The sequence below is a fragment of the Zalophus californianus genome, chromosome 15 (genome assembly GCF_009762305.2).
Source record: "Zalophus californianus isolate mZalCal1 chromosome 15, mZalCal1.pri.v2, whole genome shotgun sequence".
Lineage (NCBI taxonomy): Eukaryota > Metazoa > Chordata > Mammalia > Carnivora > Otariidae > Zalophus > Zalophus californianus.
In genome coordinates, this window is record NC_045609.1 from 5,605,646 (window position 1) to 5,633,026 (window position 27,381).

Below are 27,381 nucleotides of genomic sequence, written 5' to 3' on the forward strand. Positions count from 1 at the left end.
CTCCCTGGAATGGATAAGGTAGAGGGAGAGCGATCAAGGAAAGTAAATTCTATCCCTTTCCCATGATCTTGCAGCCCTGGGCTCCCCATGCCCCTTTCTTCCACCTGGAAGCTGGGTCCGAGGGGATCTGCTACCAGCAACTTCTATTGTGCCTCGTCAGATAGTGCGCCTGGACTCCTGCATTTCATGATGCGTGCCCCCATCCTTGACACATTCACATGTTAGCTGTGCCAATCGCATCCAAATGTAAAACCGAACAGCTGTGTTTCTCCACTCGCTTGGCACATATTTACTGAAACCCCATTCAGACTATTCATTCCACAAATACTGGTTATGTGTAAGTGCTGGGTATAATTCTTATGCAAATCCTGGCTCTGCTGGAAACAGGATAGAAGTTGAGACATACGTTACCCTTCAGGTACTTACAGACCGTCGTCGGGAAACGGGCAAGTTCCATTTGGTACAGGAGCAAGCATACGGCTTTCAAGTACAAACTAGACAAAGAAATTAAAGGAACCACGCACAAGAGGAGGATCAAGCAGAGTTCTCTGGGGTGAGCAGGAGAGCCCCCTGCTCTCGGGCCCACAGTCATCGATGATTCTTGGAAGAGAGCTCTGATCTGCACAGCACCACACAAAACCGAGAACTCGGATGCTGCGCTGCAGGTCTATGTGGAAGACAAATCATGTTGCCTTTACTAAAATGATAATTTTTAGGTGTCAGTAATAAACAAGAACGGTAGCGCTTCCCAGAGAGCTGGGAGAGGCTCACCGAGAGCATCCCGTAATAACTAAGAGAACGTGCGGGGCGTCGGGTGCGGAGGAGGGACCTCTCTCAGACACAGCTGCAATCCTCCCGGAGCCCCGGCCGGTCAGTTGCCTCCTCATTAATGCTGATGACATTTGATAAACGTGCACGCCTGATACCCTGTCTGCCCCGGTTCGGAAGCTTATCTACCACCAGACAGCCTTGCAGGCGCTGGCCTCACAAACCAAAGGACTCCTCCTCTGCAGGGAACGGGGACCGCCTTGCCGTGGGTTCCCAGGGGCACACACAGCCAAAGGTGTGGGGAGATCTGGGACCGAGTACCCACACTCCCAGCCGCTCCCAGCTGCCTGATCACTCCACCACAGACGAGCTCTGTATTTGGCGACTAAAGCTGAAAGCCCAACTGCTTTTCTTATCTTCTGCTTCTTCCTAGTGTGCTGTAAGCCCAAGCGAGCTTCTGCTCCTCATCGATTGAGGACCTGGATGCCTACTGTGTATCAGGTACCAAGCAGGCCTCTATATATCCTTATGCAGCAACCATCTCAGGCACTTTCTCTGAATGTTTTCTAGAAAGCTGATTTATTGCAGATCGGTTTCCTATTTGCAGAGCACATACATTTTAATGAATTACAAGCAGCATGGAGCAAAGCATACATATTCTGGTGAGAAAATGACTAGAAAGGCCTTGTTTCAGAGTTTGTGGCTAGCATAAAATGGATTCCTGTCATAACAAATTAAAAATACTGACTGGGAGAAAACTAATCTTTCACAGAAAAAAAAAAGACAAGAAAAAATTTTCAGAAGGAAGCATCTCCTATTTATAAGAGCGGGGGGTTGAGGACAAGGAGCTTTTTTTCTTTTTCTTTCAGTCCACGAATTTCCAAAACGCAAGGCAGTACATAGCTGGGAAAGGTGCGGATTCCAGCATCAGACCGAGTGGGTTAACATACCTCCTCGTTTACATAGCCGTATTGCCCGAGCTTCGGATCCCCAGCTAGAATTTGGGAATCGGAGCTTTCACAGGGTTTACCTCAGATGGCATTTTGCAGAAGACCTGAGTCTGGCGCTGCAATCGGCATCAGTCAGTAAAAAGCTTTGCTGTTTTTATCAGCTGTTTCCAGGCACCCAATGAAAAGAAATACCAAGTTCTTGCCTTTAAGGAACTTACAATCTAAAGGGGAGAAATCTTCACAGAACTGGAGACCAATGAAAGCGATGAACGCACACTTTTGCCTCCCACATACTGATAGCTACATGGTTCTAGGAGGTTGGGGAGAAGGAACTGCACGTAGGAAGAGAAAGGGCCACGGAGGAGGCTCAGCATGCAAAAGCCTCGCTGAGCACGTAGTTCTGAGAGAGTCACAGCTAGGCAGAAGCGGCACAGTCTATTATCGTTCGCACACCCAATCAACACGTAAGGATCCACAACGTCATACCTCAATGTCTTCTGCCCTGCAGCTTTCCAAAAATGTACCATTTCTGTTAATACTCCCCATTTTGGACTCTATTTTGCCACCCATGCCATTCGCATGGCTGTCAACTCAATGTCACCTCTTCACGGCTAACTCTCCTAAGGACCCTGGCTAAAGCCCTCCACCCGTCCCTGGCACTATCCTATCACCCTAGTTTATTCCCATCATGCTTTTGGCAGAGTTCCCAAGTGTGCTGTAGCTTTGGACTGCAGCCGAGTTTCTATCTCCTTCTGACATTTAGGGCCGGACACTGGTCGCAGAGCTGTCCTGTGCATCTTAGGATGCTCGGCATCATTCCAGAGGTCAGCGGCAGGGCCCTGCCACTCTCACCCAAGATTCTAACAGCAGCAGAGGTCCCCAGACCTCACCAGTGTCTGTGCAGCCTTCCAGGTGCAAAGCCCAGTAGGACTCAGGACAGCCCAGATACACGACAGCCCTGAGCAGGCTCACCTGTTAACTTCACCGAGTGAGCACGATACAGATTTTCTATCAATACCAATATGTGGAAGGGGTTCGTAAGCACTGCTAGCAGCGTCTGAAATGATGTATTTACAGGTTTAAAGATTTTACGTTCATTATACAATTGAAGACCATGGCAATGCTACAAAAGGCAGAAAGGGATGCTAGCCCCATTCCTAGGTGAGACATTCATGAATGATGGCTTAGTTTGATAAATTCTCACTGTTTTTAGAGACTTGAGCATCCCATCCTCTTAACAGAGACAATGCAGTCAACTTAAAAAGGAAGACAATATTCTCCCCCACCAAAGTCTTCTCCAGGGCAAATTTCCAAGTTACTTCAATTGTTGACTTACATTTTTTCCAGCAATATGGTCCATACTCCACCACACCGTCACATCCTACACTTCTATTCTTTTTTTTTTAAATTTATTTTAAAGCTTTATTAAGATACAGCTCATGTATTATAAAATTCACCCATTTAAAGTACACAATTCAATGGTTTAATGGTTTTCAGGATAGTCAAAGACTTAGGCAACTATCACCAAAATCTAACTTCAGAATACTGTCATCACCCTGAAAAGTGACCCATAGTCTGGAGAGTCACTCACCAGAGGCCCCTCATCCTCCCGGCTCTAGCACTAATGCACTTACTGCTTCTATAGATTGGCCTAGAATAGACAAATAGAATTTGTCCAGAACAGACATTTCCTTTAAATAGAATCATACAATATGTGGCATTTTACTTACCACAATGCTTTCAAGATCCATGTGGCAGTGTGATCAGTACTTGGCTCCTTTTTATAACCAAATAACATTGCGTTGTATGAGTACACCACAGTTGATCTATCCATTCATGGACGTTTTCATTCCTACTTTTTGGCTCTTAAGAATAATGTTGCAATAGACATTCATGTCCAAGTGTTTGTGTGGACATCTATTTTCAATTCTCTTAGAAAATACACAAGAATAGAATGTACACATCACATGGTAACTCTACGTCTCACATTTTGAGGTGTTGCCAGATTTTCAAAGAAGCCATATGATTTTACAACCCCACCAGTGATGTATTAGAGTTTTAATTTCTGCACATCCACATTTGTTATCACCTGTCTTTTCTTTATTCTAGCCATCCAAGTGTGTGTGAGTGGTATAACTTCGTGGTTTGGATTTTCAATTCCCTAATGACTATTAATGTTGAACATCTTTACATGTGCTTAGTGGCCTTTTGTATATCGCCTTTGGGGAAATATCTATTCATGTGCTGCTTTTAAAGTTTTATTTATTTATTTATTTATTTATTTAGAGAGGGCACGTGCACATGCACAGGAGCAGGGCAAGGAGCAGAGGGAAAGGGAGAGGCAGAATCTCAGAGAGACCCCCTGCTGAGCAGGGCACACTCTCACAACCATTCAGAGCACAATCTCACGACCCTGAGATCATGACCTGAGCCGAAAGAAAGAGCCGACCACTTAATGACTGAGTCATCCAGGCACTCCTCATGTGCTACTTTTAAAAGTGAACTACTTTTGGGTTTATTATTGAGTTGTAAGTATTCTTTCTACATTCCAGATACAAGTCCTTTGATGGTTAATTTTATATGTCATCTTAGCTTAGCCACCGTGTCCAGGTATTTGGTTAAACATTATTCTGGATTTGTCAGTGAGAGTGTTTTTTGTGGATAAAATTTAAATCAGTGGACTTTGAGTCAAGTAGATTTCCCTTTATAATTGGGTAGGCCTCATCCAATCAACTGAAGATCTTCATAGACCACAGACTGGCCTCCCCTGCCAAGAAGGAATTCTGCCAGCCGATGGTCTTTGAATTTGAACTGCAGTACCAACTCCTCCAGGCTCCAGCCTGCCAGCCCAACCTAGAGAGTCTGAACTTGCTAGCCTCCACAGTCACATGAGCAAATAGCTTAGAACAAATCTCTCTATAGACATATACACATCCTAGGACACCTGGGTAGCTCAGTCGGCTAAGCATCTGCCTTCTGCTCAGCATAGGATCCCAGGGTCCTGGGATCGAGTGCCCCATCAGGCTCTTTGCTCGGTGGGGAGGCTGCTTCACCCTCGCCCTCTGCCTGCTGCTCCCCCTGCTTGTGTGCTCTGGCAATAAATAAAACCTTTTTAAAAAAAAATATATATATATATATACACACACATCCTATTGGTTCTGCTTCTCTGGAGGACCCCGAATACAAGTCCTTTATTGCATGTGATTTGTGAATGTTTTCCCATTCTTTATTTCCTTCTATAATCAAGTAAGATGTGAAAAAACTAATATTAAACAGAGTTTTGTCTTTACTTTCCAATCTCTACATTCTGCCAACACACACACACACACACACACACACACACACACACACACACACACACACCCCATCCATGTCAGCCCCCTTCAAAAGCAGCTATTTACCTCACAGAAGGGAAGAAACCAGAGAGAACTAAACAATTCAATCTCCAAATTCAGAGTCCTTTATGCCAAAGCAATCGAGAAAGAACAGGTCTTTGAATTCCTTCCAGCTTGGCTTTGAATAGCAAGAGCCAGGCCTAAAGGAAGGGAAGAAAAAGTTGAATTCTAACAACAGATTTCAAAAGAACTAAAGTGTTCCTGTCTGCTCCATCAGTTTCTTTCCTGAAGACTCCTAGACTGTTTATAGAGGTAAAAAGAGAGCTTCATAGAGTGCTCCAATAACTCAATCAAATGCAGGACTTTCCCTGCATTAGTCAACTGGAGAGATGCACAGGGATCTCAGAAGATGTCACCATGACAGGGTACCACCAAGGAACAATGAGATACCTCATCACACCTGCTGGGCCTTGCATCAAGGGGGGGGTGGGGACGGGGGCTCTGTTACATTAACCTCCTTCTCCAGCAATGTTCCCTTGACTGTATAATCTGATATTTGCTTCCTACCATATTATCACAGGAATGGTGGACTGAAAATGTTTCATCCTTGCCTTTTTTTTTTTTTATATTTTCACTTTGTCTTTTCAAGAAGTCCAAAGAATATTATTTGTCTAAGACCTTGTCAGGGCCATGATAGTCTAAGTACCCAATAAAAAAAAATAAAAACAAAAACACAAATAAATGCACCATCTAGGGAAACAAACCAGAACAACCCATTATTTAGGCTCAGATGTGCCCAAGATCCAACCATACGAAACTGTAGACCCCAAGGTAAAGAGCTTTAAAAGGCTAGTGAAGCAAAGAGGATTTTTAATTCTAAGACAACCAAATCCAATTTTTTTAATGAGTGAATTGGCCATGAAACAGATTTCAATAAAAGCAAAGAAGTGGTTTTGATATGCTTTTTCATTTAAAAATCAAGAGATTTAAATATAGCACCCATGCCCCACTTCTATTCACATAAAGGGAAAATATGCTATGCCAAGTGGTGAAAAGTGAAATTGTTGGCTTGATTTGTTCTTCAGTCTGGCATTTTCCATGAAGTACAGTTTTCCTTGAGTTATCTAAACTTTTTCGCCCTTGTTGGTGAAAGCGTAACTACTACCAAACTAATTTTGAGCACTCTTTATGGTCGGGTATCAGGTTAATCATTTTTCATCTTCTCTATAAGGAAAAGTTTTTATTTGTCAATTTCTTTAAAGGTGTCACCGCAGTCCTGATAGTTGAATGAATATCAGATACGGGGTTTATTCTCCAATGTGCTTGGATAGGTAAGCATTGAAGGGAACTATTTCCCAGCTGGAGATTAACTAGGAATGGTCCCATCCATTTGAAAAATGTAATTCTTCAAGAAGACTTATCATGTGTACATAAAGGAAGAAGGAAAGTGTGTAATGTTGTTATAGTAAGAAAGAAGGGATCACATCCTATTTTATAATTTCACAGTTCTTTTCATTTACCCACAGGTGTTTCCTCAATTCACAGAACAGATTCTAACACTTGACTAATTAATTCAAGTATATATTTTTGCCATAATATATGGGATAGAATAGAGGTCAATGAAATCAGTTTATAAAGTAGGAGCTTGGTATTCCCCATATGCACCTAAAAATGCTCTTCTGATTTATTTTACCAACAATAAAATGGCTCCTCTAGCAAACCATATTTGGAGCACCTAAAATAATCTGGTATGTATTAGGACTTAGTTTGAGTCAGGTATGGGATGACAAGAGCATACTACGGTGATAATGAGCGTAAATGATTAGAAAGCCATGTAAATTGTTTCAACCTGTCTTGCAAAACACAACCTGGGAAAATGTTGGGATTATTGTGATTCATCCAGACAGCCTTTCGCCAAGAACCTATGCCCACATACAACTTCCCAAAGGACCTAGAGAGAACATTTGTAGGTCCCTAAAATAAGGCAAGAGAGATTCAATACCCAAAGGAAACTTTTCTATGTGATATAAAAGGAAAGAAGAGGCAGTAAGTTGCTATACTTGGAGTAAGGGTATTCGTTTCTGATTCAGAAACTCATGGGGAGGAACACCCAAGTGGGTACGTCCATGCTAGAAATCACAGAGAGGTCGGAGCGGGCTGGGGGGCGGGGGCAGCAGAAATGACTCACATGGGGCTTCTCTTTCACCTACAGAAGAGGATACCCCAAGTATCCCACACGTGTCCTCAAGGACCTCCTGAGACACCCCATCAGTGACACTGCTTTCACTCCTCTACCTGTGACACTTGATAGCTCTCTCTCCGTCCCTACCTCCCCCCGTCCCAAGTCTTTAACATTCCTTCTGTTCCTTAAGGACAGGAAACCTCTCCTCTCCCCCCCCCACCCCCGTTTTAGGACCAGTGCCTGCCTCCCCTCTGCCCCGCATGCACGGCATCTCGTATCTGCACTTAGATCTCAGCTTGAACATCACCTCCCCAGAGAGGTCCGCCCTTGGTAACCTGGTGCAGGGTTTATCCCTCAAGGCTAGTTTCCTTCCTTACTGCTTATCTGTACCCTCTGCTGGAACTTCCGCTAAGGGAGAACAGCCCTGAATCCCCCGAGCTTGGAACAATTCCTGGCACGTGGCAGGCGCTCCATAAATATTTGTCCAACAAACAAGGCTGCAACTTCTTTGTTGAATGCTATAATAATATTGCTTTCCTTTCAAGGTAATCTGGGCTTCTTTCATCTTGAAGATATTTGCAGCAAGAAAGACAGCTCACTTATTATGCAAGCACATTTCCCTTTAATGTTACGTGACACGGGTATTGCTTTTGTTCTTTCAAATTTGCTTCACTCCATCTGATACATAATTTAATCTACTTTCTCACTGTGCTTGTTGATTCAACTTGAGTTGAAGACTTTTCATGCACTGGGGAGTCTATTTATAGGTCTACTTCACATTTTGTCTGTTAACTTCATTTCTGTGCCCTCAAAACAAATATGTGGGCACTTAATCACGCATTTCCCTTCCCAGGCAGCGTGGGTGTGGGCTGAGCTAAGGCTCACACCATCCAAACGTAAATTAAGGCATCTTTTGATAAGAAAATCTGACATACCATGCAAAACTATTTCTAGAATTATTATTATCATTCAGAATTATTCTAGAGCCATAGCTATTGTTTTGTGGACCATACAAATCCTTCCAGAGCTGTGAAAAAGAAAGAACATGATTGAAGGTTTTTTTTTTTCTTTTTTGAAGGGTTTGATTGGGTGTAGTAAGTGTATACTCTTAGTTTGCTTTGTTTAAAAAGAGAAAGGTCCACAAACAATGAATCATAGAACACTACATCAAAAACTAATGATGTAATGTATGGGGATTAACCTAACAATAAAAAAATTTAAAGGAAAAAAAAAAAAGAGAGAAAGGTCACCAGAGAGGCCTTCAGTGTATTCAGCAAGGAAAGCAAAAACTGAAAGAACTGAGAAAAGCAGTTTTACACCCCGAGAGGCTGTAGGTACAGGGGTTAGGGCATTCAGAGAGAAACGCAGCCAGTCTTCTTTCTCATGAATTCTTTACACTTGAACCTAGGAATCAAATGTGACCTCTGCTTTACTGTGTGTTCACATAGTTGACGAGGGAGACCAGCGAATCATAGGGGAGCTCCCTTCCATAGGCATGGAACAAAGAATATGTATATAGGCACTTCTCAGGTTCCAGGGATCAGAGAAGGACCAGGAGAGTCAGGAGCCGGAGAGGAAAACATTTTCAGTAGCTTTCCGATTCACTCCTGTTAATGAGCCACTCCGACAATTCTTCAGCTTTTGGAGACTCAAACCCCCTGATGCACCCGCTCCTCCCTGAGTGCCTCCCCCTCCTTGGCCCACTGAACTAGCAGTGGGGGGGGGGTCAGCCTGCACCATCCTTCCTTCACCTGCTCCCCATTCTCTCCCTCCGCCACTCCTGGTTCCCTGGCCAAACACCCACCCACGTGGCTATGGGAGGGTGGGAGCCCGACTTCCGGAAGGGACGATGAGCAAATGCAAATGACCTCACCACACTGCCCCACCTCCCCCAGGAAGACCCCCCACTACATTCTTCTCCACTAGCTCAGCCTCACACTTAAAAATCCTGCCACCTCTTGTTCCAGCAGATTCGAGCTTGATCTCTGTCCCCTATCACAAGTCTTGAATGAGTTCTTCCTTGCCTGTTTAATTTAGACTCGGGATGGCTAACATCCAGTGGGGCGAGGACACCTGGCCATCACGCTGTTCTAGTTTGAACACAGCTTCGTTTTCTCCTGCCTTCTCCTCTGCCCCCGAACCTCTCATACCTCTGCCCCCTCCTCATTCTCAGCTGATGGCCTTGCTTTCTGGATCACTGAGGAAACAGGATACCAGAGCAGGTTTCCTCCAGCTCCCATCACCCCCCCCCCCCGATCACCCTACCGACCCGCATGTGCACCCTGATACCGCTCCTTCCCAGGCTCTATAGGCACCAAAGACCCTATCCTTTCGAGCTCACTCAAGACTCCGCCTGGGCTCCACAGGTTCAGAGAATAAGAATGAACAGTGACCTTTCCACATGTAGGCACACAACTACTGTGTTTCAAATACACTCATACACTACTACAACAGTACCCAACTCCTAAGCCCTGATGTAAATTGGCTCATCTAAAGCTTCAGAGTTCCCGGTAACTCACGCAATCCTGGTTTACACCGACTGTAATCAGAGAAATACAATGCCTCCCATTCTTGGAATTCAAAGTCACATTCTATTTGCCACAGGGAGGTTTCCCTCCCTCTGTAGCTCAGTTGATTTGCACATTTCTAACTGTGGATAAATGACAGATGTGCCGAGCTGCTTTTTATTGGAAGCCAAGTAGAGAGCTCATCCCGGAGCTTAAAAATATTTACAAGGTTTCTGCAGTGTATGACTCCTCGTCACACTGCTATGCTGGGCTATGGCCCATCTCAAAAAATTCAAGGACAAACAAACAATTACCTCTTCAAGGACATCGGCAAGCTTACTGAGGATCTCTTCAGGAAGGCTCTGGAATGTTGGGACACTGAAAAACAAAACAGATGATGCTGAAGCAACTTTCTTTCATAAACAAGGCAGCAACATGCAAATGTATAAAGATCAAAGCAGGAACTTAAGCATGGTTTGATGGCCAACAGGGCAAAGGCGTGTTGTACTAGAAGGAACTTGGAGGCTGAACCGAACTGAGTTCAAATCCCACTTATAATTAACTGTGGGACTGCAAATGCCTCAGCTATAATGGGGAGAAAAAACACTTTCTCCCTTATCAGTCTGTCACCAGATTCCCTCCTGTTCCATCTGCCTCTCTGGGTCCCTCTAAACACACACACGCACGCACACGCACTCACACACATGTGCACAAAGTCCTACAGGCCAACTCCTGCTCATTATTTAGGCCACAGCTCGATCAATGATACACTCAGACCTTCAAACATTCATCCAACAACCTTGGAAGCTACCTCTCTCCCCAACCCCCTCCAGCTAGGTCAGGTTCTCCCGGCATGAACTCCTTTATCCCTTGCTAGAACAGTCATTAGATACTTAATCAGATATTTTTTCCTGGGTGTTCTCCCTGCTAGAATTTAAACTCCACAAAAATAAGAACTATTTATCGGTCTTGTTTGACCCCTGTGTTTTCCATCATTAACAAATAACTCAATGGAGGATGTTGAATAAAGTTATGAAAGTGTAGATGTGTGAATGCTTGCTGGGACAATGAGAAGGATCAGATCAGACAGGGTGGAGAAAAGAGCCAGAGTCTAGTTCTTCTCCCTTCCTCTTGTTTTCCCCCACTGACCAGCAAATGAAAATACGGAGTGATGCTAAATGCACAAACCCATGAGTTCTTTTAGACGTGAAATAGTAATGAACTTAAAAGAAATAAAAACACTTATCAGCATGTAATTTTTGAAGCTCTCCTGGAAAATCTATCTGGGATATAGAACTAAATTCCCATTTAATCCTATCTCACTGCTTGAATAGAGAGAGGACGCTAAATGAGCGCATATACATTGGCATATCTGATATTTGACTTATCGAATAATTCCAGCTTGCTTAGAATGATACAATGAAAGAAGCCATAGCATACTGTATGGATATAAGCACGGAAGTTTTACTGTTAATTTGTCACTCTGATTCCTATTACTTAGTGTAAAGCCTATTGATAAAATCCCAGGGTTTTATGCAGAGGTAGAACAACTGACCCGGGACCATCTGCTCCACCAGATTTACTGCTGTGGTCTTAGTCACATGGGTTTTAATTTCCAGAAGGCAGTGTATTTCAGCAGCTGGATGGAACTTATCACAGAAAATGAGGAAGACAGAGGAACCTGTTGTCACAAGTAATGCAGGTTGAAAAATCTAGCCCTTCCTTGTTCTTTTAATGAGCTCTATCTCAGTGTCTCCTAAGATCTAAGAATAATTAGAATGCTTCCACCCCAGCGGGTATTTGTGAAAAACACAAACCACGACTGAGTTTTTCTCCGTTCATTTTAATTGGCCCCGTTCTTTAGAGAGGCCTATTACTTCTAGGCTCCACCATTTATTTCAACGTGGGCTATGTCTATGCCAAGTCATACCATAAATACTTCCATGTTCCTGAGAGATCTTTCTTACCCATGAGAAAAAAAAATTAATATTTGCTTGACTATGTAATATACTCAATGGAAACAGAAACATTAAGTTTTAGGAGGGCACTTTAAATCATCTTTTACAATTTTACTTCCCCCTCCCCCAGTTTTGAGGTATAATTGACAAAATTAGAAGATATTGAAAGTGTACAACGTGATGATCTGATATACATTGTAAAGGGCTCCTCCCATCTACTTAATTAAATAGATTAATTAATTAAAAAAACAATTTTTTTTTTTTTTTTTTGGTTGAGAACATTCCAGTTGTCCTCCTTTAGCACATTTCACAGTGCTGCCGGTCACTGTCACCATATTACACATGAAATATAGACCTTATTCATCCTAAACCATAGCTGAAAGTTTGTATTCTTTTACTAGCTTCTTCCTGTTTCCTCCACCCTCCAGCCCGCCCCCCGCCCCACTTTTCTGCTAGAAGTTTTTTTTTTTTTTTAAGATTTTATTTATTTATTCATGAGAGACAGAGAGACAGAGAGAGAGAGAGAGAAGCAGAGGGAGAAGCAGGCTCCCTGCCGAGCAGGGAGCCCGATGCGGGACTCGATCCCAGGACCCTGGGATCATGACCTGAGCCAAAGGCAGACGCTTAACCGACTGAGCCACCCAGGCGCCCCTCTGCTAGATGTTTCTATGACCTTGAGTTTTATTTCGGTTCCACAATTATAGGGTACAATGTATTTGTCTTTCTCAGTCTGGCTTGTTTGACTTCCCATAATGCCTTCAAGTTCCATCTGTGTTGCAAATACAAACTGCGGGACAAACTGCGGGATTTCCTTCCTTCTCACGCCTGAATAATATTCCATTGTATACTTATGATCTTCTCCAACTTAAATGTCTCACAGCCTTTGGCAGCATTTGTTACCAACAAAAAGTAAGGGTGATTTTTAAGAAGAAACGTTTATCAGTAAGAACTGGAGAACTTCTAGATTTAAAAAAATGGAAAGCAATTAAAAAATAAAGTTTCACTTGAATAAATTGCTCTGAAAACACTTGTAGCCATCTTTAAAATCTTAAGATATTTATTACTGCCAACACTACATAAGGTTTCTCATATAATTTGCTTTCTAAGAATTATTGGTCACCAGTAGCTTGAACACCAAGAACAATTTAGAATACTCATTATTTGGAATTCTACCCATGAAATACATTGGCTAAATTTCCCCAAAATACATCAAAAGACATTTAGACTTCACTAATTTGGACATATAATTCAAGATGAAGTTGTTTATAATTTAGAAAACTTAAAGCAAAATAATTATCAGGACAAACTGCCAGAACACGTCTCAATGGTAGAGGAGAATATTTTAATTTATGTAAAAAATTATTTATTATAATAACTTGCATACTAATTACAAGTAATTCTTACATATCTATTAAAACATTTTGCTCCCTAAGGACTTTCAATAGGCCGGAAGTTACAAAATGCATTTGAATGTAATGTAATAGAGATGATTTAATATGTGTAGAGCTTTGCCATTGGCTTTTTTTTTAAGATTTATTTATTTGAGAGAGAGAGAGACAGAGAGAGAGAGAGAGAGAGAGAGGGAGGGAAGGAACAGAAGGGGCAGAGGGAGAATCTCAAGTAGACTCCCCACTGAGCACAGAGCCTGACACGGGGCTCCATCTCATGACCCCGAGATCATGACCTGAGCCGAAACTAAGAGTCGGATGCTTAATGGACCACTGGCTTTTCTAACTGAATGAAGTAAGGACTTGGAATTTGCAATGGCAAAAATAGAAGGTGAGATATGGGTGCTTTCTATTGGCCAGGCACTGGGCTATGGATTTTAGAGAGAACATAAAGGTTAGTTTTACATCCACCTTCTCAAATAACCACTGTCAGTGTCACCCATTTCACAGACTTGACAAGTGCAACCTTGAGAGTTTGCCTGAGGTCACAGCTCTCAACATAGGTGAAGAAAGGATGAAAATGATATGGAGCTCGTCACTTACCCACCGAACTGCATGGTTTACAGTAAAAGTATTAGCAAATGCCTCATGCAACTTCCAAACCAGTTCCACATTCTATTAGGTAATGATTTGGATATGACTAATATTTAAGAATATGTGATTTATTAACCACCTTTCTACTATGAAAAAAGTTGAACAAATTGGAGGGCTGAAAGAATAGTTCAAGAATCACCTGGAACCCTATCTAGATTTGCAGCTGTAAGTTACCATTGCTCCATCTTTGTTTTCTCCGCCTTCAGTTCGTCTATTTTTCTATGTGTGTAGTGGTAAACAGGCTTATAGATATTTTGATGAAATATCTCAAAGTTGCAGATACCACCTCACCCCTAATCTTCAGCATACGTCTCCTAAAATAAGAACGTGTTCCTAAATAACTATAATACCATGATTGCACATAAGAAAATCAACTTCAATTCTGTATATCATCTAGTATCTGCTTTGTATTCAAATATTACTTATTGTTCAAAAATGTCTTTCCTGGTTCGTTTTCTCTTCTCAAACCAGGACCCAGCAAGATTCTACACGTTGCTTTTGGCTGTTATATTCCCCTCGCCTCCTGTTCTCCAAGATCCTCCCACTTCTCCCCTACGGCACTGACATTTTGAAGACATTGGGGCCACTGTCTCACTGGATGTCCCACATTCTGAATTTGTCTTGGTGATTTTATTTCTGCGAATCTACTATTCGAAAGCTACAACTAAAAGAGGGGAGAGGAAACCCAAGTACAAAGAATTGTATTTCAGCCATGTGTCAACGAAATTGGAAAACACATTGGAACACATGGAGAATAACATAATGGTGTATAGCAGCAGTTCTTGAAAGGTGATCTGGTCCTAGACCTTCTCAGGGGGTTCCTCAAAGTCAAAGCAAATAGTCTAAGTTGTAATTGGCCATTTTCACCTTCTTTTTCACATGTGTACCGTAGAATCCCCCAGAGACTATGACATATGGTGATGATATCATTTTGATATATATGCTTGGATTTTATATATATATAAAACATATATATACACACACATATATAAATGGATTTATGCCATATATAAAAATGGATTTATGTTATATATATATATATATATGGATATATGCCTGTATGCTCTTGTGTTTCCTAGAATTTTTTAAGGTAGTATGTAGGTTGAGGATATGTGTGCTGTTTGCAGAAATTAACTCAGTATAATTTCAGTAATTCTGTGCTCTTACTAGACATTTTTCACACATGTAACCTCTTTATCATCCAATATCATTGTTTTGAAGTCCTGGATAACTATGGTTATTCAGACTTGATACACATTCCTATGTCAAAGTGAAAAAAAAAAAAAAAAACAGAAGAAAATACATTTGGATATCTTGTGTTGCAATAGGAGTTTTATATTTTTTTCTTCAAAAACATTTCTAACTTTTAAAATGTTATCTAATAGTGTTATAATTTTAGAATTTTGTAATTATTCGTATTAAGAATTTAATAAAAGAAAGTTTATTATCTTTTTGTTCACTTTTTAGGGATGGATCACTGACTTTGAAAGAGGATATCTGAAGAGTCCTCAAGCTACATCTGGCATTTTCTAAGCCTAAAGATACTGAAAAATATAAAAAAGGACACATCAGAGAATTCTCTGACTCATGGATGGGATAAATCTTGTCCAAAGAAATTTGGAGACACTATAAATGCGAAAAATATGACAAAATCTACTTTCCCCCCTCAGCATTACAATTTACCTTATTGTCTTACACAACGGGATCTTTTAAAAATAACCTTACCATGCCAGTTTTGATGTCATTTTGAGCCCAATCATTGACAATTCAAGGAAAAGGAAACTGAGCTTTGAAATGTAGGCATGATGAAGTTTTTAAGAAACAAAAATGGTTTGGTACTGCTTTTCAAATAGGAAGGGGAGCATTTTACAGGGTGAGTTACCATCAAGCCCTGACTGGAAAGACCCCCAGGACAGCTCAGAGACCCCTGAAGCCATACAGACTTTACTTTGTTCCATGCCTGCTGGATGACCTCAGTACAAGAAAGCATTGCACCGTCTCCTTCCAATGATACAGTATCTTCTTGCATTAAAGACTAAGCTGTAGGCACAAAAATGAGTTAATAAGATCTTCTTTACAGAAATGTACTTTTGCCTTACAAATGGAGCCATCTACAGCCATGGCTAGACTTACTCTTTTGCTTGTGGTTATCTGATATCAGAACCAACTAATCATCAAAGAAGATCATCTTTTATACGAACCCTTGGCAACAGACACCCACAGTACTGGCTGTTCCGTGTGGAATAACAGTCCATGTCAAGGGTTTACCCCGGCACAGTGCTGCTGATATTTGCACCGATGGTACAGGAGCAATGGTGGCCCCTTGGCACAAATTAAGGCAGCAACACCAAACTGCACCAGGTGCCAATCTATTCTTCAACACCACTTACAAGTTAAAAGTTAAATAAAATGCCAGAGTTACTTTCAAACATTTTTGATGCAACAGTAAAAGTTATTCATTATATTACGTTTCAACGCTTGAATATGCATCTTATGAATACTGTGACAAAGTGGCAAGTCCACTTACAGCCCTTCTGGGACTACTGAAGCATGATGGCTGTCTCAGGGAAAATCACTTGCTTAATTGTTGGAGTTGCAAGCTGAAGAGTTCCACTTTTTATATGGAACATCATTTTTACTTGGCAATGACCAACCAACTGTGGTTATTCAGACTTGACGATCTGGCAGACAATTTTTCAAAAAAGAACAAAGTGAGCCTGTGACTTCAAAAAAGAAAAAAACAAAAAACAAAAACCCAGCGGTATTTTTGCCAATGAGAAAATGCGAACTCTCATATGAAAATTAAAACTTCAGACAACTTTTATTTGCCATTTTGGGCTTAACAGCTTTCCGATTCTTGAAGACTTTTCTGATGAGATCATCAGTGATATGTGGATATCAACAAATGGGAGTTTTTTATTGGGAATTCTACGTAACTCAGTGAACCAGTATTTTTCAGATGATCGATGCATGATTTTACAAAATCACGCATGGGGAAAGATCTAGTCAAAGTACAAGATGGATCAATGGATCTTAATGTAGCTACTGTTTCATATTCCATATTGCAATTAACCTTTAATAAACTACCAGTTGTTGGGTTGTGCTGTAGTATCAAATAAGAATGTCCAAAATTATATGAAAAGACCATTAGCCTACTTCTCCCTTTTCTTACTATATCTCTCTCTGGGAATGATCTTTTTATATACTTCAACCAAAATAAGAGAAATTGAACAGATTGAATACAGAAGCAAATAGAAGAATCTCTTCCACTAAGCCAGATACTGACAGATTGGCAGAAACGTAAACTCAAACTTCTATTCTTGCTAAGTTTTGTTTGTTTTGGGAAGATATAGTCATCTTTATTAAAAATCGGCTCTTTATGTTAACATATAATGTTTATTTTTGGCGTGTTTAAATGAATTAGTATTTTTAGATATTCTCATTTTTAACTCCTAATACGGTCAATATTGATAGATATAAGCCACATAAGTTGGGGAACCACTGACGTATTAAAAGTGATTAAAAGTGATTTATTGATGAACAACATGTAAAACATGGAATACCCACAGGATACTATTACAAGGAAAACATGATAAAAATTATGGATACCCCAAGATAGTTGTTTTTTACTAAATTCCCTTTTAATTACAAGTAGAGAATTTTCCAGGAGACTATCACGAAGTTAACAAATATGTTAGGTGGAGAAACAATCTTTTCACTTTTTTCCTCTTCTTGTGTTTTCAAGATTTTCTGTTTTAGGGCTGTATTTTTTTTTTTACCATACTGAGTATTATAAAATACATAATCATGGTTCCAGCTAAATAAAACATATCCCAATGGGTCCATTTCAAAGAAAACAATTCTTACTGTTGTTAAGATACTGGTTTAATTCAATTACTTATTTACTCACTCAAACTTGAGTACCTATTATGGGCCATAAATTGTTGTAGTGTTTGGGATTCATTAATGAAAGCAAAGGTTCCTGTGTACTAATCAAAGAAATAGTAAATAGTACACATAATATATGTTATACATATGATGTTTGTATACACACAAACGTATGTATCATAGAGCACATTAGGTAAGGGCTACAGCATTTTCCATTAGAAAAAGTCCCATAGGGTAGCAGGGATTACAACGGGAGGGGGTTTAAGGTGAAAGACTGAACTGGACTGGGATGTCCTCATTGATAATGTGAAATTGTCGCAGACATCTGAGAGGTGGGAGGGACAATTAACTGTAGATCTGAGAGAGAGGATCCAGGTAAAGGAACCAGAAGGGCAAGGGGTCTGCAACCCTTGGTGGATTCCAGGAGCAGCAGGGTGGGGCTCTGCTGTCCAGAGTTCAGTGGCTGGGAGAGAACGGAAGAGCACGCGCATCAGGAGAGAAGGGGGAGAAGGCGGATCACAACGGGGCATGTGCCTCCCACCTTCAAAGGACTTGGCTTCCATCTGCATGAAACATGCAGACACTGCGGGGTTCTGAGCAGGTGTGGCAAGGTCTCACTCCCAAATTAAAGGGACCCTCTCCCATCTCTGTGGAGAGTCAATGGCAGGTCAGCCATAGTAGAGACTGCAGACCAGCTAGGAACCTCCATCTACTGCCTGAAAGATGGTGGGCGTCTGCAAAGTGCGGAGGCAGTGGAGGGGTGGAGAAGCACTTGAGCTCCACTATATGGTTTTGCAGTAAGGACTCTGTAAAAAACAGTTTGGGTGTTTTTTTCATACTCAACAATTTTTTTTTTTTTAAACCTACTTAGTAGCAAAGGGCTTGATTTTATCAGGTTTTCGTTTTTAAATATCATCAGAGTATTAGATGTAGTCCCATATTTATAAGGCAAGATATCTCCAACCAACATAAGTGTGGAGATAGCTCATCAATGTTCTCTACCTAGAGCAGAGCATGCGGTTGCAGGACTTATCTTTGGGTAGCATTTGGAGAAAGGAAGCCTTTTTATTCTACCGTAAGAAATTGGCTCAGTATCAAGTTTAATGCCAAGAATACTGACAGGTATGGTTTATTTCTGTGCCAGTGCCTTCCTAAAGCTTCGTGCCAATAGAATAAAAGCAGAGATCTCTGACTTACCCAAGAAACCAATTTCTACTGATGAAGGACTAAGTAAGGGTCCCTTTTTTTTTTTTTCATCTTTGAGTTCAAATATTTATTACTGGTCCTTCTTAATCTTACAGGTATCTGAGCTTTCCCTTTAATGAGCTCATCAACACATTTTGTTTTTGTTTTTTCCCTCTACATACTTTGCTCCACTGATTAGATCATTTGGCATTGATCCTGCTTCAGTCTGCTATGCAATGGTCTTATAACTGATCTTCCTTCCTGGAGTCTCTTGCGACCCCCTCCGTGTATTACTCATCACTGCCAGATTTATTGTCTATCAGCAGCATTTAGCTCTTATCACCCAGTGGTTCCAACCTCCAAAGGCTAGCTCTTATCTCACCAGATTCTAAGAATTACAATTTTTTTCCTGTGTATAAAAATACTTTAAATAAAGCAAACCATTATGGAGACATCATTGAGGTATAATGTTATCATCTGTGTGATACGGTGTAAACTCCTTACCCTGGACCCCTGGGTAGTGAGTAAGCATATGGGCCTCTGGATGGAAGAGAATCAAGCTGAATTGGGCTCTGCTGCTAATTACTAGCTACGCCTCTGGCAAGCAGTTCAACTTCTCTAGGTCTCAGCCTCCTTCCCTTAAAAAAAAAAAAAAAAAAAAAAAAAAGGCGGGGTGGATATTACCACCCACTGCATAGGGCTGTGGTGAACATAAGCAAAATAACAGATATAAAGCATTAAGAAGGTTCCTGGCACATAGTAAACATCCAATAAATATTACCAGCCACCACAATTATGTACACATTTTTGTTCTAAAAGTTATCATTGTTTAAGACCTTCGATAATCAAAATAAACATTCTGATAGGTCAGATATAAATCTCAGTGTAGACTCAAGAGTGCGAGAGATACCCATTTCTTCCCTCTTCAGTCAAATTATATTTGATCTGTGGTAGGAATCCTTCTTTCTCAGGTAGCTATCTGAAGATATTCATTGTGTAGCCCTTCCTCAAGGTCATACCAAACCCAGGAGTCAGGTCATACCCAGAGAGTGGAAAGTAAAAACCTTTCATCTCTCTGCTTTCAAGGTCACGAAGGACCCTTGATGTCCTAATGGCTCTCTGCTTTTGTGCCCAAGGATGAGGAAAGAGACCTCTGGTCAAGCGGGGAACCCCGGTGCTTCTAGTTAGTCTTCCCAGGTGAGTCCACGCAGAGAAATTCATTCCCGGAGAATTATTTCCAAGGTTCTTCTTTCTCCATTTGACTCCAGATACTCTGGATATCGTTAAATGAATTTAGGCTTTAAAAAATAGGTAGCATCTTATCTTCTAGAAGGTTTTAATATTGACCAAAAATTCTCAGATCAAGAAATTCACATGTTTACTGCAGCATTATTCACATAAGCCAAGATATAGAAACAACCTAAGTACCCATCAATGGAGGAACGGAAAAAGAAGATGCGAGATAGAGATACACAGATGGATATCTATATGTAATGGATTATGTAATATAATCGCACATATATAGATGTGATATACATAGAGTATTATTCAGCCATGAGAAAGGAGGACATCCTGCCATTACAGCATGGAGAGACCCTGAGCACATTATGCAAGTGAGAAAAGTCAAACAGAAAATGCCAAGTAGTGTAAGCCATCACTTGTTTGTGGAATCTAAAAGAGCCAAGCTGGTAAAAAAAAAAAAACGGTAAAATGGTGGTTACTGGGTGATAGGGGTGGGGGATAAGAGAGATGTTTAAGGGTACAAACTGACAACAGTAAATAAAAATAAGTAATAATAGCAGGCAAGCCATAAAAAATATACATAATGCACAGTGTAGTAAATACAGGCAAGCAAACTTGCTAAGAGTCTAGAACTTAATTATGCCAACCACTAAAAGAATAATGCGATGGAGGTGCTAATTATCGTCACAATGGCAAACAAATTGCAATATATAAATGATCAAATTAACATGTTGTACACCTTAAATTTACAACGCGATATGCCGAATACAGTCAATTTTAAAAAGAGAGACTGCAAATTTGTCTGGAAAAGAGGAAAGGGTGTAGTAACAAGGAAAAATATTTCAACAGTTTATATTTGAAAAAAATAAATCCATCACTAGTATTTGCAGAGGTCTGATTCCCTGTGCAACCAAGCACCATCCACTAAAACCACCGCCCCCCAGCCCCACCCCACCCCCAACACACACATGGCTGCCTGTCTGGTCAGCGCTTGGACACGCCCCCCAGCCCCACCCCACCCCCAACACACACATGGCTGCCTGTCTGGTCAGCGCTTGGACACGCCCCCCAGCCCCACCCCACCCCCAACACACACATGGCTGCCTGTCTGGTCAGCGCTTGGACACGCCCCCCAGCCCCACCCCACCCCCAACACACACATGGCTGCCTGTCTGGTCAGCGCTTGGACACAGAGGTGGGCAAACGGCAGGTCAGGAAGAAAGATGCTGAGGCGAGGTCTGGGCAGACCTGGGAAGAGAGCTCAAGGCCATCTGGAGGAAATGGATTTCCAGGGTCAGGATGGCGCATGTGGTCTAGTGGGGGGGCCACACCCTGGAGAAGGTGGGGGGCGCCCTTCTAAAGTAAAGGGCTCAGGGACAGGCAACTCTAAGTAGTGTGTCCTCCCTCCTCACTCGGTGCCCTTGGTGAGTGCCACAGCCCAACACCGCCTGCACGCCTTCTGTCACGTCAACCCTTCCAGCACATTCTCCCACATCTCTTTAGTCATCTGACATGTATCCATTCAAATGATTAATGTAATTGATGGCAGGAAATACAATTCAATGATTAAAAAAAGAAAACCTATAAAACTGTTATCCCTGCAATTTTCATTTAGACAAGGGTTCTATTCCCATCAGTGAGGTATCTTTCCTACCACCCTCGCACTAGGCAGCATGTGTAAGAGATGCCAATCACCTGAGCTCTGTGAGTCTGTTTTCTCCTCTAATACAGAAATAATCATCCTCGCGTGAGCAATCTCAAATGCCATGAAATACTGTGAGGGACAAATTTGTCTATTTGTCACTAGACAGCTATCAGTGATCAAGTTACTTATAAGCACAACAAATACTGAAAGTATGGTCTTAAAAGCATCTTCTAGAACTACGATACATCCAACTACAAACTTCGAAGTTTGATTTTAACGTTATTCAATTCTGCAAATTCACTGCCTTTTGCAAAGCATGTACCAAACCGTTAGACCAAATCCTTGGTCAAAATGTCCTAGAACAGTGGTTTCCAAACGTGAAAGTCATTAGGAATTCAGATTCAACAAGTCATGGAGTGGATTCCAAGAAAGCAATGTATTTTTCAAAATGGTAATAAAACGTGTATCTATGACATAATTTTATCATTTTAATGATTTTTAGGTGTGTAGTTCAATGGCAGTAAATATATTCACAGAGTTGTGCAAACAGCACTGTCATCCATCTGTAGAATTTTTTCATCCTCTCAAAAGGAAACTATACCAATTAAACACAAACTCCCCATTCTCCTGTCTCTGCAGCCCCTGGTGGTCACCATTCGGCTTTCTGTCTCTATGAATTTGGCTCCCCTAGGGGCCTCATATAAATGCGTCTTTACAGTATTTGTCTTTTTGTGACAGACTTAATTCACTTAACATAGTATCTTCAAGGTTCATCCATGTTGTTCAATGCATGTTTTAACATCTCCCCAGATGATTTTAATGCACAGCAAAGTTGACAGCTTTACCAATTATTTTCAGTTGGTATGTGAGAATTTAAAATAACCACTAAGAATCATAAACCTAGTAGAGCTTATTTTCTGAAGTGCAATCTTCTCCACCTATGTCTTATCATTTTATTTGTTACTATGTTATCTTGTTGTGCCATGTTATTTTGTTGTGCTATGTTATTTTGTTATATTTTAAGACTTTAGCTTCCATAATCAGAAAACGAAAACATTAGTTACCTAGCTCATCATGGAGCAGTTGTGAATATTAATATGTATAAAGCGCTTAGCAAAGAAGCGGCCATCGGGCAAGCACTCACTTAAAGGGACTTATTGTTGAACTTGTGTAATACTACACTTAACATAGAGTGCATCACGTAGTAGGTACTCAAGAGCATGCAAATTGAAGGAATAAATGCAACGAAGCCAAATACGATGAAGTGGTAGTGGTTTTGAGCCAGGGTTGTGTAGTTTGCACACTGTCCAAAGGCACCTACATGGGGATAAGAGGAAGCTCAAACTCAGCCCACCCCCACCCCCCACATATGCCATGGGCTGCTTCTTTTTTTTCCAAAACAGATGCCTTCTTTCTGGCAACCCTAGTCTGTGCAAAAGATCTTCATTCGGCTTGTTATTTTCCAGAAACCCCAGAAATATTTCCTTGAGGCTATTTACTCAAGAAAAATTAAAAAAAAAATTGACATACAGAGTCTTCTTTAAAATCTTTTAGAAGAGCTTTTGAAAAAAATCCACCGAAGGGCTGCTTTCAAAATCAGAACCAAGGTCACTCTGGTGCTTCTATTGCAACGATCCTGAGGAGGTGAGGCACTAAAGACGTATTTATTAAATTACCTCGGAAATGCTTAATAGCATCTAAACTTGTAGCTTATTTAGAAGATCACATTGTACTTTATCTTTACTCTGTATATCTTAAAACAGCCTGTGCCTACGCAAAAAAAAAAAAAAAAACCCTAATGGGTTTTTATGGAATTCGACAGGTTATGTCTGATTATTAAAACTAAAAAAAATGGCGTATAACCTTTTAAATGTTTAATGTTGTACTAACGATAATCAGCCTAACAGGTACTGCCCAGAGTTTCTACCCCATCTTTCGAGCCCTGGGAAGTGTGATCCCTTGCCCTCAGAGGTTATGCCTTCCCTACAGCAGTGTTTCTCCACAAGGTGTCCCTGGCTCGTGGACAGAATGCACCTTCATTGTGCAGTGGATTCCTATGTAGTGCAGAGCATTTAGCATCTCAGGTTCCTACCTGTGAAATGTCATGCCACAAGCGCACAACCTCTAGGCGTGATACTGCCCAAGATTTAGAATCATCACTCTCTAATTCTGCATTGCTCCCTCTTCACCAAGTGAGTTTGCTAGTGGTTCTGCCTCAAACCTCACAATCCTGGTAACTTGCTCCAATTTCCATTTCCCAGGGGCTGGATACCTATTACCCAGGAACTGAAACACTCAAGAGACATCTGTCTGAAGTGCTTTGGGAACCTAGCTGCAACATATGGGCAACATAGACAGATGGAATGTAGAACTCTTCACCCTTGGTTTATGGCTGCTTCCAAAGCCACGCTATTCAAAACATTGTTTCTAAAGTATGTCAATAGGCATTCCCTACCAAAAGGATTCCACAGCCGAATAAGGAAATTCTGAACTATAGAAATTTAAAAATATTCTTTACATATCATTCTTTTTTTTTTTTTTTAAAGATTCGAAAGTTAACTGGACAGGGAAATGAGATAGTATCTCCCAACTTATTCGACAAGGTAACTCCTTAATTCAAAATTATTAATTTTTTGAGCAACTAAATTTCCATGCTACATAGTTTGGAATCATTAGCTTATATTAAGGGGATGGAATTCACAAGTCCCTAGGCCTGACATACAACAGACTTTAGCATGGTCTCATGGTGAGTTGTTCCCTATTTTCATGATGAAATGCAGTCATAATCTTCTCTAAAAGCCTAGACTGATCATCTTCCTCATCTCCCCCTTGTCTTTCTCCCCAGGCACGGCGGACTCTGCACAGACACATCTACAAAGGCAGAGGGTCTTGATGCCTCTCATCTGGGCTCCCGAGGTACCCTGGGTCTACCTCCATCGCAGTGATTCTCGTGTTGCGCTGGTCAGTTTATTTATCTGCCTCACTCTAGAATCGGCAAACCACAGCCCCTGGCTCACCACCTATTGTTGTATGTCAAGTTTTAATGGAAGGCAGTCATGTTACTGGTTTAAGGATGGTCAATGGCTGCTTTCAGAATACAATGCCAGAGTAGTTGACATGGAGTCTCTATGGCCTTCAAGCCTAGAATATTTACTACTTGGACCCGCAAAGGAAAGTTTGCCCACCCCTTCCCTAGTCTATCAGCATCTTGAGGTCAAGTACAGTGCCCAACTCCTTCAGCTTAACTCCTGGCCAATGGGAGATGCTCCAAGTTTACTGAATGAAAAAATGTTTTACACCTTTCAAAATTAATCCAAGGATATCTGACCTCGGAGTAACTGTTTTAATAAAATTGGAGGGATGGAACAGTCAAGCCAGGTCACACAGCCAAAGATCTTATTCAATGTTTAATTTTTTTATGTTGACTTGGAAATACAGAGTAAAAGAAAGTTAACTCTTAACAAATAAAAACCCCCATTTAGAAGTATATAAACCTAAGAACAGGATTCAAAGGTCACTGTGTAGAACATCTTTTACGTATTAATTCTTGATATGAATTCTCTTCCAATATCATTTTGAATTTTTCAAAGCCTCTATTTTTTTCCCTTGGCAAATAATTTCTGAATACAATTGTTTAATAAGTGTCTTTTTCTGGAATGCAAGCAAGATTGTCTTTTTATTTATTCCATATTACTCCTAAATCCACTCTTTACCAAGAGGTTTTCCTCTTTGATTTTGTAGTAAAATTTTAGAAAACATAAGAATGCAGAGAAATAAATTTCCATCCTCAAAAAACTATAGCAATTTATTGGAACCTCTGATAAAGTAGTTTTGCTATTAAGGCTCAAAAGTCAATGAAAGAATAAAATTCATGACTTTTAAAGAGTTTTGCCTTAATTATAAAGCTTACCCAGAATTAGATGGTAGAACTGGGATTAAATTATATGATCCATGAATCTCTTTCAGCTGAAGATTTAGCACAATTATTAGTAATTATCATCATTTACATTTTAAGCAGCTTCATACATATCATGGTTAGGCGTGGTTATCAAGCACTTGTATGCCAAGTGCTTTTCTTACTTTAACAATAATAATAACCATCACTAATATTTATTCACCATATACTGTGATTCAGGTATTCTGCTAACAGCTCTATGTACTTTATTTAATGTGAGAACAACCACGCTTCTACCAAAAAGGATTTAAAACCATTTATACAATGATATATATTCCTTCTATTATCGTAAGTATTAATTTTCAGGCAAGCTTAGTAATAGCTTAGTCCTAAATTGATGCATACTTCCTCAATTTATTATGTGACTAATTGAATAAATATCACGTAGAAGATTTTTGCAGTCAGGCAATGGACTACATTATCTGACAAATGAGTTTATCCTATGATTTTTGTAAGCAATGATGGGTGGATATATTATCTCCTCAGATTTGCATTTTGATTTCTGACAAATGTCATAATCCAAAGGAGTGACTTGGGTAAGACATGTAGGAGTTAGGGCAGATTGATAAGGTGAGAATGGGTGCTGAGTGGATGGCTCTCTGTATCCGTCAGGTCCGAAGGAAATAAACTGACAGCAGTAGGCATAGAAAGAGAATCAATTATTTGGGAGAAAAAATCAGGTCACTCTCATTTTACCATGGCAATTAAGATATCATTATATTATCTTTAAGCATTTAATAATTTTAGCTCGGCCTTCACATATTTTTGCAATCATTAAAATTTAAGTTTATTTTAACTGCAGTCATAAATGTGAGAGACCTATAGGATGATATTAAATGTCAAATCAAGCTTAATGGTGTCTTTTTAAGATATGACCATATGTCTACATTTACAACATTTTTTTCAATTAGGTATTATGTGCTAAGCACAGTATAATAGCAAGTCCCAGCCACGTTGCCTAGTAAAAATGCAACTTTGAACAAGTTAATTAACCTGAGTCTGTTTTCTCATCAGCGCAATGGAGATAACAGAATTCTATATAAACTGACTGACTTTACTATTCAGTCACTCTTTAGGTGCTCTCATTATCCACATCATGCACACAGAAAGACGGGACCTGAGACCACTCACAGGTAACTTTACCTCCCTGGGTCTAAGTGACAGAACCTGGACTCAAACTCAACCAACCAGTGTCTGGGATCCATTTGCCAAAATCTCAGACTGCTTAGCTAACACACCTTAGAAAGCTAACGAGAAGTTTGACAATATCACACCCCCGCCCCCTCCCCCACCTTGTAAGCTTCCCTGCTCTGTCTAGGGTGAAGCCACAACGTAGAAAGCCAGTGGCCCTTTCAAAAAGTGAAGCTGCTTCAACGATCAGTCTACACAACTCCCAGTGGTATAGATGGAAGGCTCCAAGATGGCAAGGGTTGTGAAATCCTGGGCAGAGGTAGTAGTTAATACTTTGGTAGTAGGAATACATGTAATAATACATGTCAGAGATAGCTGGAAGACAAGACATGGTACATTTTTTTTTTAAAGATTTTATTTATTTGACAGAGACACAGCGAGAGAGGGAACACAAAGCAGGGGGAGTGGGAGAGGGAGAAGCAGGCTTCCCGCCGAGCAGGGAGCCCGATGCGGGGCTCGATCCCAGGACCCTGGGATCATGACCTGAGCCGAAGGCAGACGCTTAATGACTGAGCCACCCAGGCGCCCCAAGA

At 40.8% G+C, this 27,381-nt stretch overlaps 1 protein-coding gene across 2 annotated transcripts in view; it reads right to left on the bottom strand.

Annotated features, from left to right (window-relative positions):
- PRKG1 (protein kinase cGMP-dependent 1) overlaps nt 1-27,381 on the bottom strand; it is a 1,248,815-nt gene that overhangs the window by 360,896 nt on the left and 860,538 nt on the right. For both annotated transcript variants that reach the window (XM_027593906.2, XM_027593897.2), the window contains exon 5: nt 10,057-10,120. In XM_027593906.2, coding sequence (XP_027449707.1) covers nt 10,057-10,120 — 64 coding nt within the window. The remainder of the gene's footprint in view (nt 1-10,056; nt 10,121-27,381) is intronic.